Source organism: Saccoglossus kowalevskii, chromosome 3 (assembly GCF_978046115.1).
Source record: "Saccoglossus kowalevskii chromosome 3, keSacKowa6.1, whole genome shotgun sequence".
Lineage (NCBI taxonomy): Eukaryota > Metazoa > Hemichordata > Enteropneusta > Harrimaniidae > Saccoglossus > Saccoglossus kowalevskii.
The window spans coordinates 41,429,507-41,441,189 of record NC_140643.1 but is presented as its reverse complement, the minus strand read 5'-3'; the positions used below and the strand labels follow the sequence as shown (position 1 = coordinate 41,441,189).

At 31.7% G+C, this 11,683-nt stretch overlaps 1 protein-coding gene across 1 annotated transcript in view; it reads left to right on the top strand.

Moving 5' to 3' along the window:
- Positions 1-7: 7 nt before the first annotated feature.
- LOC102805664 (cadherin-like and PC-esterase domain-containing protein 1) overlaps positions 8-11,683 on the top strand; it is a 39,452-nt gene continuing 27,776 nt past the window's right edge. Inside the window, exon 1 of the mRNA XM_085497222.1 lies at positions 8-536. Within this exon, the coding sequence (XP_085353348.1) occupies positions 249-536 (288 nt within the window). The 5' untranslated portion in view covers positions 8-248. The remainder of the gene's footprint in view (positions 537-11,683) is intronic.

The window sequence follows — 11,683 nt, the reverse complement described above, 5'->3', positions numbered from 1 at the left end:
TAAATTGTTAATCGTTTTTTGCCCTGAAGTTAGTATATTGATCAGCAGAGTAAATGCTGCTGTGTAATTCTATATTGGTGTCTTGTGTATCATGAGCAATGCGTTGGACGGTACATAATACTGTGGTTGCAGCTTACATGCAGTTATGGTGTACTAGCAAACTCTGACAGAACAATCTACATCACTGAACTGTGACAATACTACTCAGTAAACTTAAACAGACTCAACCACAGATGAACTGAGCTACAATGAGGTGGCGGAGCCGACTATGTCGATGCTATTTTTCTTCAAGAGATATCTTCATTATCGTGATTGCTTTGAGTACTTTCTCCATTTTTTTGACTTACCGCATGGGTGCTACTGCAGGAGATAAAATCGTTCCATCTTCCATTAACGATGGTGTCTATATGAAAAATTCCAACTTTGATGATAGTAATGGTGCACAGAGGAATATCTTAGAGGGCATGGAATTGGATAGCAGTAAAATAACTCAAAATGCAAGGGAGATGTCGCCGTTGTTACAGAGACTAGGGGAGGTAAGTAATATACTATTGTTATAAATTTAAAACTATTTTTAGTTATCACACTTTGAAAAAAGAAAGGCCAGTTAAAGTGCAATATACCAAAATTGGGTAGAAGGTAAGATGTACTTCCTACTTGGGGACTGTTAAAGGAAATAAATTTAAAACAGTTCAACAACAATGTTAAAACATTAAGTCAAACAATAATCAACTTAGCAATACTAGAGAAAATCATTTTAAAAATACTACCAGCTGCCCCAAAGTAAATTTATTAATTTTCTTTCAAACGTTTTTAGTTGCATGTTTGCTTCTTTCTCAATTCTTCATCTTTATTGTACATTTCCCTCAGGTCAATATCCAAAATGAAAATGATTTTGCAATAAAGATTATTATTATCTGTATTATTACCATTACTTATATTTAGTATTTTGGAATCATAATTTGAGCACCATTGTCACTGCTCCATATACAACTTTAATAGACTGGTATAATGTAAAGTATTATCAAAATCAATTAGACATCATTATGGGTTCCAATTTTAAAAACTGGGGTTGTGCTGAAGGACATAAAAAGTGATGAATCAAAACAGAAAATGCATAGTAGCTATATAATAATGAAAGGATTGGGAAAATGCAAATTGTAGGGGTGAATAAAGTACATGTATATTAATTAAGTCACATTCGTCCAGCTCCCCCTAATTTACTAATGAGTAACCTTGTACATGTACTTGATCAGATAACTTTTGTAGTGCAAGCTGCTTGATACTTACATAGATCATGTGGTAACGAAACATTTTCAGAGACGTCCACTTTGAAATAATAGCTACATGTCATTTTAGCATATTTGACTCGATTAATGAATTAACATTAATTTCATTATGAGAAAATACTTAATTTTAGATTAGCTACATTTTAAATCAAAATTACAGATTAGATAAATTAGCTACAAAAACATACTTTGCTATAAGATCTATTTTACTGTACTTGTAGACTAAGTCATATTTCAATTTGGTGACACCAAGTTTATAGTTAGATGACAAAACTGCCAAAATCACAGCAATGTGTGTACAATTACAAGACAAGTTATGAACTAATTACAGAAGTGCATAAACATTTATGTTCTGTTGAATCAACTTTATGCTTTAATGAGATGAGTTTATGGATTTTTCTTTTTCAGTGAGGTGTTGTAAATGGCCCAGTACATTTTAGTATTAATAACATCCCCTTCCAGTCAAACCACTGTTGTGTTGCCATTGCATATCCCTATGAAAAGCAAAGTATTGACTCTTTAGTGTACCGGTAGTCTGTGGGTGGTATAGTATGGTGGGTTACATCTTTTATCAAGGCTTTACTCCTAAAGGAGAACAGATTATCATTTCTCTGTAAGGGGATTGTTCTTGGTGTTTAGATGTTTTGATTTCCAAGTTTTGTTTAAATCTGTCGCCTCCGTCCATATTTACTTTGCATGCCCAATTGCTCTGAAGAATTGGTTGTAAACTTTAGTAACTCTGGTGTTGGAACTTCACATTGTCAAATGACTTACATTGTATATTGTATAACCATTACCACGAGAAATGTTAGTAATTTGATGATAAAGTGAGTTGTAATAAAATCACTGAGTTTGGATATTTGAAATTCATGATAGTTTATAGTTTCACATGCAAGCTATGCTGTATTTTGTAGGCTTACAATGTACATTGTCAACCCTTTTCAGGATCCATACCAAAAATTTTTCATTATAGAAAAATAATACCGGTATATTTTAGATTTTGAAGTTGTGTATGAAATGTGCTTAGAATAGAATAGAATAGATAGAATAAAATAGAATATGAATGTTTCCTTTCCTGGTAGTAATGTTTTGATAAAACTTTCAATATGGATCAAAAATAAACTCTATGTTTAATAATGAACCACCCTTGAATGTGAGCTGCATATATTTGTGCTATTATTTCAAATACCACTAAGTTAAAATAGCACTTATTGGACTTGAACTTAGCTTTAACAGTTATATTATTTTCAAATATCCAAGTCAACCTACATAAATTTAGTGCTACATTGTACATGTATATTTTAATATTTTTTTCAGTCTTTCACTACTTGTCATTATTAGCAGAAAGAAATGCAACTATATTGGAGATGTATTTAATTAGCGCAAATACAGTATTAGTGTGCAGCTTTAAGATTCACCACTAAACTGCTTGGTGAAGTGTTACAGTGTTATAGGAACTTTTTCTTTTATTGCATCAAATAATTAATGTTTAATTCAATTTATTGAAGAGAATATTGTATGTGCTATAGGATGCCACTCTGTTATTGACTTTGTGTTATTGAATTCATGTGGGTGATGATACTAATTTATCTACCATGCAGACTTTCCACTAATGTACATGATTCCATGTACATCTTTGTGGTACAACCTGTGAACCATCAATTATTTGCAAGAGTAAATGAATCTGGTCATTCTCCCCTGGCAAGTCACTGGTGTGATATTTGAGCTAAACATTTAACACCCTAGGTCAGATGTAACTAATGGTCTAATTCCCATGTGTCTTTACATGTACAAATGTGTTGTATGATAGGGGTGTGTTTTTTGATACAGAGAGTGAAAAGTGTGAAACCACCAGATTACAACGATATGAAATCATTGGGGTAGCTGGAAGAGTGTAACCAGTGGAATTTTTTCTTCTCACAGTGTCTTATTTTACATTTTAATTTTTTTTCATGAATATTTTAAATATTCATGAATAAGATTTTGAATGTAATTTTTTTCCCACCCCTCCCCAAGTTTTCAAATGGTCCACCCCTTAGTGATGGCATAACCAGGGATATATTGTTGTTCTGCTATAATCCTGTACTGACTGTAGTTTTCAAATAATATCAGAATACCCAAGTTAAAATGCTAAAATTCTTTTAAAATAAACATAATTGGTATTTATAAAGATGTACAAAGAGCCAATTCATGAGAATTAACAGCATGCAGTGCTGTTTCAGTCCAATATATTTTGTACTTATCCCAAGTAAATAACATTTAACTTCTCCATCCCATCCCATATTAGGCAGTATCTAGTGCATGTATCATTAATGTCAATAATAAATTTAAATGATGAAGGTCTTCATCTTCTAATTTCTAAACTTAATTTTGGAAAATCTCTGAATGTAATTGTTAGAACACATACTGCTGCACATCTAGTTGGTGTGGTGTTATTGAATAACATTGTTTTAGCCCTGTACCTGCAACATAACCTAGAACTGTGCTGCACTGACTGCTTTACAACTAAATAAAGGGTGAACGGAGCATATCACAAATAAAAAAAATACTGGTACCTGCTTGGTATCTCCCCTACTGTTCAGTAATTTAAAACGGAAATAATAAATCATTGAAATGAAGTAGTGTGAAAACAAACAAGTATCAGTAGATTGATTGATAAATATAATGAATGGCAGCTACTGTTACTGGTACTGTTAAACATTTCAACCAATGTCTTTTTATGTACTATTAACTAGTTTTTACCTCTATCAGTTTTCATCGTTTTAATATTTGAGGACATTTGTGAGGATAAATGTTGAGAAAATCACTCTCTTCGGAATCCCAGAGAAATTTTGCCAGTTAACTAACTTGAGTAATTTGCAAATATTTCAAATATTTGAAATTGAAGTGATTTACAATACAAGCATTATAAAAGTCTTTAAATCCATAGATCCTCTAAAGTAACTGAGGTCTGTATGGTTCATAATACAGTATATATAAAGGAGGAATATCTTTTTACTATATGATTTATATTTCTCACTGTTACCTATCCCCGTATAATATCAAGCCATTTTTTCCCAAGCATGTATGATGGTTAAAACTGTAATTATATGCTACCAGTTCAAACAATAACAGAAAACTGTTATGAATTTAATATAGTAATAAGTTTAGAGAAATATATCCCAGTAATTAAGTATTGTTGTTTATTATAGTAACATGTGAAAAAGTCAAATATTAAATATATATAGTAATACTTATTGATAGTAAATTATCACAAAGTCTGATTATAAATTTAAAATTATAACTGGAAAAAGCATTGATTGTGCCAAAACATTTATATCTTTGAACACAAATTGTATACTTAAGGTAGAAGCCTACTCATAAATTAAAAAACCCAGAATTTATTCATTTTACAATAAATTGTACTCCAAGGCAATATAAGGATATTGACCTAAAAAAATTTGGGGGTCACCAGCCTTTTTTTGGAGAAATGGATGGTTGTATTTTAGTGGAAAGTCGCCATCTTGACACTATTATAGCACTTTTATAACAGGTTCCTATGGCAGAGATATTATGCAATATCTCAAAATCTACTCTGGTGACATAGGCTGAAAAAATCATATATTGTTAATGATGAAGTACTTTTGGTTGTTCTCAATTATTTGAAAAATCTGGGTTTTAAAAAGTGTCAAAAAATGCAATTTTTCTTTAACATTGTGTTCTATGGAATTGTTCTAAAAATAGCAGTTTTTAAGAAATATTAGGACACGTTTCTCAAAAAGCATAACTGTAACACACAAAATAATGGTATTTCATTGTACCATGGGACATTAGCTTCATGATTGTACATAATAAACTAGTGAACATTGTAATGCGATTTATGACCAATTTGGTCTTAAATTATGACTAAGCTTCTACCTTAAGCACAGATTAGTTAACATTGCAAATAACTTTATTAACACATAAATCAATATGTAGTCCAGCTATCTTGATACCAGGGTCTTGATAACATCCTTACAAACTGCTCATACCCTGCACTGATAATGATGTGTACCACCAGTTCAGCTAATGATTCACTATATTGCCTGAAGCCTGGATGACTACTGCCAAGATTCAAGGCATCCCAGTTTATAGTATAGTCACATTTTTACCTAAAGAGGCAATTAACTTGAAGGGTATGCTGAATATAGGAACTTAGAGATTTCCTTTTCTCCCCATTCAGTCCTTCTTTTCATCAGAAGAGAAAGAAGATGCTATTTACTTTAGAACATTGTCCTACTTCAATAGTCTTCTCGTGGTTTTACTGTAAAATAGCATATCATTGTTTTCTATCCATGTCTCTATTTAATATGACTTGGCATTAAAACATTCCCAGACTATCACCTTCCTACTTCTTAAGAGTCTCAGCTGCAGTCACTTTCTTTAAATGCCATATTTACAAGGTCATTCACTCTACTCCCAACTTTGTAGTAGTTAACTAATTTGAATTTTATCTTTGCCAGCAAGCATTTTAACAGTCATTTTTTAATAAATGGTATGGACTTTGATATTTTTTGTTTTTGATAAAAAAAACTTTGAAAACATCTGATTTTAATTAAGTTAAGTTGATACTTATAGTCTGAGACTACTATTAAATTCATTTAAAATGCTTATGGATGAGACCAATGTTCGTTGACACTTACATGTATATTCAAAACTATGAATTTCATTTGAAGTGTTTGAAAATTATATATATTTTCAAATGAAACTATGTTTCTTCTATAGATTTAGAAAAATAATTTTGTAAATATTATTTTCAAAATTGTTGAATAATTTACTTGTCTTTGGAGAGATAATTTTTTTCCATCTAAAGGTTATCCAAGATCCAATATCCATGTAAAAAATTGCAGATGAATCAGCTAAGATGATGCTGACTTATTTTAAATCTTCTTAATTCTTCTTCTAGAGAAGGTCAAAAATCAGTCTGTTTATACCATTAATTACATTAATTACATAAATAAAAAACAATAGAATCAGTAGATTAATGTTCTGTTAAAAGTTACCAGTATATGTGCAGACTGATGTGGTGTATTTCACCAAAGACAATATTGCCTTTGATTCCACCACACAAGTACTACAGATTGTTAGGTGTCTGTCTGCATCCGGGTCAACTTTTTAGTCCCCGTTTGGATGCAGTTCGAAAACGGAGACTTATGTTTTGACCTCCGTGTGTCTGTGCGTGTGTGCGTCCGGACCTGTATCTTAGAAATTCCTGGACCAACCACAATCAAACTTCACACATACAACATACATTTGTACATGATATTATACATATGCACATCAATTTGTTTCACGATCTGATTCAAGATGGCCGAATGGCAGCCATTTTTGTGCTAAAAATCATCAAAATCACACATTTTTTCAGCTGTTTACAGATGGATTTTGTTCAAAATTGGTATATACGTTAGACATTATAGGACCCTGATCTTGATGCACATCATTTTGTTTTTCAGATAAAATTCAAAATGGCCAGCTGGTGGCCATTTTGTTTTAATGAATGTGGTTCTCGTGCCATATCTCTGACTTGCTTTCACTGATTATGTTCAAATTTTAAATATTCATTATATATCATGTCATAGATAAACAGATATATTGGTTTGACGATCCTATTCAAAATGGCCAAAAATCATCAAAATCAGGCATTTCCCGGCTGTTTACAGATGGATTTTGTTCAAACCTTGTATATACGTTGGACATTATAGGACCTTGATGCTCACCTTTTTGTTTTACAATCTGATTCAAGATGGCCGAATGGCGGCCATTTTTGTGCTAAAAAATCTTAAAAATCAAGCATTTCCCGGCTGTTTACAGATGGATTTTGTTCAAACTTGATATATACATTAAACATTATGGGACCTTGATGCAAATAGTTTTGTTTTTCAGATAACATTCAAAATGGCCGACTGGCGGCCATTTTGTTTTAATGAATGGGCTTCTAGACCCATATCTCCAACTTGGTTTGACTGATTATGTTCAAATGTTAAATATTCATTATACATCATGTTATAGATAGACAGATATATTGGTTTGACGATCCTATTCAAAATTGACGAATGGTGGTCATTTTTGTGCTAAAAAATCATCAAATATCAAGCATTTCTTGCATTTATGGATGGATTTTGTTCAAACTTATAACATACATTAGACAGTACAGGTTCCTGATGCACGTCATTTTATTTTTCAGATTGGATTCGAAATGGCTGACTGGCGGCCATTTTGTTTTAATGATTGGGCTTCTAGAGCCATATCTCTTAAATGCTTTGATTATATTCAAATTTTATATATTCGTTATACATCATGTTATATATATATATGGACAAGTACTTGTTTGACGATCAGATACAAATGTCAATCATTTTAATGTTAAAAAAATCATATTCCTGACATTGTTATATTCCAGCTATATTACTATAAACAAAACTATATATCTTAAATTTGATAACTAACGAGGACTGTGCCATGCATGGCTTGTTTTGATGAATATTTTTGTCATCTTTGGTAAAAAGTGTTATTTTTGACTTTTTTAAAACCGCAAGTCAAATTGCTCTGGTACTATACATATGGGTACCTGAGGTGGACTTCTCTCAGATTTGTTCATTTCTGGATGATATCTTTAATTTTCTCATTTTGATGAATATTTTTGTCATCTTTGGTAAAAAGTGTTATTTTCAACTTTTTTAAAACCGCAAGTCAAATTGCTCTGGTACTATACATATGGGTACCTGAGGTGGACTTCTCTCAGTTTTGTTCATTTCATGATTATATCTTTAATTCTCTAATTTTGATGAATATTTTTGTCATTTTTGGTAAAAAGTGATATTTTTCACTTCATCTTAAAAATCATTTAATTGCTTTATTTGTGTACATGTACCTTGTGTGGACTCGTCTAAGATTTGTTCAGATTGCTTGTGAAATGTGCATTGGTAATAGCAGTCTCAGTCAAGAGGCTCAAGAGTTCCTTAAACATCTCTGTGTTTTTTTGCAATCTAAGTGAGCATGCATCTCACTGCCATATACAGATAGATCATAGTTTGATTTATGTACTGGTTTACTGAAAACATTGAAGCGTTTTTAGTCCCTGTTTAGTTAAAGTCAGAAAGCTTATAGATTCACCTCTGTGCATGTGTTTGTTCATGCTTTTCTATATCTGATTATGCTCAGATTTTACACATATAACATACTTCATGTCACACATATGTTAGTGAATTTTGTTATGTAATCTGATTTAGTATGATTAAAGGTGGCCATTTTAGTGCTCAGCATTCATCAAAATCAAGGATCAACGAAATTTGTTCAAACTTGGTATATACATTATGATATTTTGTTTTACGTCATTTTGTTTTGCAGTTTGGGATAAAATTGGTTTTAATAAATTCTGTTCTGAAAAGGCCATAGTCTCAATGGTTTAGATTTGAATTGAAGGGAAGGGCCATATTCTCAATGGTTCAGTTTTGAATTAAGGTTCAGTTTTGAATTAAGGGATAGGGCTGTATTCTTGATGGCTCAGTTTTGAATTGAATTGAGGGGAGGGGCCGTATTCTTGATGGTTCAGTTTTGAATTAAGGGGAGGGGCTGTATGCTTGATTGTTCAGTTTTGAATTAAGGGGAGAGGCCGTATTCTTGATGGTTCAGTTTTGAATTGAGGGAAAGGGCCATATTCTCACTTCTGGATTAGGGGAAGAACTATATTCTGGTTGATTCAGTTTTGATTTAAAGAGAAGGGACACAAATGCTGTTGGTGTTTCATAGTTTCTATAGAGAACTGGTTAAATTGATGAGTTTTGTTGTTCACAGATAAAAATATCAAGTCTGTAGGATTATTTATACAAAATACCTTCTCACTAAGAAATGAAAAACATGAAAATTATGTAATCCCTAGTTGATCTCATTTATTTATTTTTTGTTGCTATATATACTGTTAGAAATAGATATTAATAAGTCATTCTAAGAATTAATAATTGTATAAATAGATAATGTATTTATGTATTCAGTGTGTTCTTTTTGTAGTAGTATTAGTCGTTCGGCTGTTTCTGAGGTACATGTATGATAGCCAAAACATTTTGGGAAAGTTAACAACATCCTAGTTTAACATTTTAAATATGCTGTTCAATGTATTGTTGAGAATTGAGTACTATGCAATAAGGCGTAAAATGTCTTGCAAGTACTTGTATAAGTATGTAAACAAAGTTAATACGTGCATATTTCCATGTCTCATGATGTCACAGTAACTTAAAATGCTTGTTGAAGATTGAAGCCGATGAATTGTAACTTGAATCCAGAGCAATTAACTATTGAACCTTTTGAAAAAAAAGACTCTGTCCAAGCAAAGCTAGTCTATGAACTAATGAACTACAGAAAGCTGTAGGTACTCAGTATACCGGTATTTGGTCTATTAGTTGTACATTATTGTGCATTTGTGTCATGAACTGATTCAAGATGGAAAGTGCATCAAAATCACACATTTCTAACATTCTGGGACTGGATCTCATGTCATGTGTGAATGGTTTAAACTTGGTATATATATTGAACAGAATGAGACCTTTTTTCAGATATTCATTGATGGATTTTGTTAAAATCTGTTTTCCAGAGTTTTATTTCGAGAGATTGCATGTATATGTACATATGACGAAACATTCAATTTACAGTTATGTTCACGTGCACTCAAATATACTCTTTCATTAAAAATGACAGGGAGCTGTTTCATGTCATGACTTGTTTTACCAAAAACAAGATAAGTTCCTGCTTGACACCTTTGGTGAGTGGTTTTGAACTAAAAAGCTTTGAGAAAACATGCAACATTATAGGTATATGTACATGTAAATACAAATAACCGCATGTTGATCCATCAAGATAAGTCAAATCGATCCATTTTACAAGAATTGCATTACACCAACGTGTTTGAACAAACTTCAGGAAGTACTAACATTTGCAATTTCACACTGAATGCCACATACAAATGTAATCAAAAAATATAATTTAGTTCCTGTCAGACAGTCTCAAGTAAATTGAAAGCAGGTTTAATCTGCAGTGATTAATAGATTTTGTACCCAGACCTTTTGACTGTAATTTTTCACTTGAGAGAGTATACAATTGCTGACTGAAAAGCACTTGTCCTATTTTTAACTTAATAGTATCATTACTAAATACACTATTTACCATATGGTTAGCAGAGAATATTGACCAAAATTTTCACATCAGTTCATTACCTGTATAAAATATATGTATGTATATTGTCTAATCCATGTTGAATATTACTTTGTGTTTAATTAACACACATATTTATGTTATTAATGTGTTGTACATCTAGTTATCAGTCTGTCTGTCTGTTTGTCTCTCATCCATTACAGTGCTCATTTTAAGTCAATATTGGATGCAAAACTGCTCCAAGGTACTGATTCTGTTAAGATAGTTGAATTGAATTTATAATTTGAATTATTAAATTGTGTAAGATTAGATTGTACCACCCCTGCTGAATGTACCTCAGAGCTGTTTGTGGCATTTTATAGTGCTTTATTTGATAAACCAACACATTGGAAACTACTTTATCTAAGTAGATACTAGTTTTGCTGCAGGGGGTGCCCAATTAAATTTACAATTTGTTTTCTATTGTACTAATCTTTAGTCAATCTTCAAAACTTTTACTGAGTGAAAGTGCAGGAAAATGCATTTTATTGTTGTTATTTGTTGTGTTTTTGTGTGGTTGATAATATAGCTATTTCTGTTACTACCGTACAACATATAAACATTTAATCTTATCTGAAGCTGTGTTAAACTTGGTATTTTTTCCCCAAATAAAATCTATTGGCATGTTTACTTTCCATAGTCTTTTAATGCCTAGCTACAATGCTAGTACTGTAATATCTCATTACTCATGCAGATTTATGCAATAATAATTCCAAGAAAAAGAATACATTCTTGTACTTCCATTCATTGGCCGTTGAAATGTTCCTCATCATAATACAATCTCAGATGTTTAAACTGATAAAATTTTCATTCAGCCAATCAGAAGCTAACTGCTAAAGAGCGATAGTCATCCCACTGCTTATTGCATGAGCTGTGGGTCCCATACAATGGCGAGTGTTGTCCAGATCAACAAGTACAAAAAAAAAGGGTCTTTAGGCTTTTTGGAATTCATCAAAGAATATTCTAAGAAGTTAAAGTCAATATTTAATGCACAACACATTCATATGAAAACTTGCATTCATGCTTGCCTTGAGGAAAAGTGGATTGTATTGTATTGGGAAATCAATCAAATCTTACACATGTGTGGCATGATGACACCATGCTTTAATTGCATTATTTCTAGACATTAGTGAAGTATTGTATATAGCAAGTGGAATATTGCGCATATTCTAGGCTATCAGATGAAAATTAAA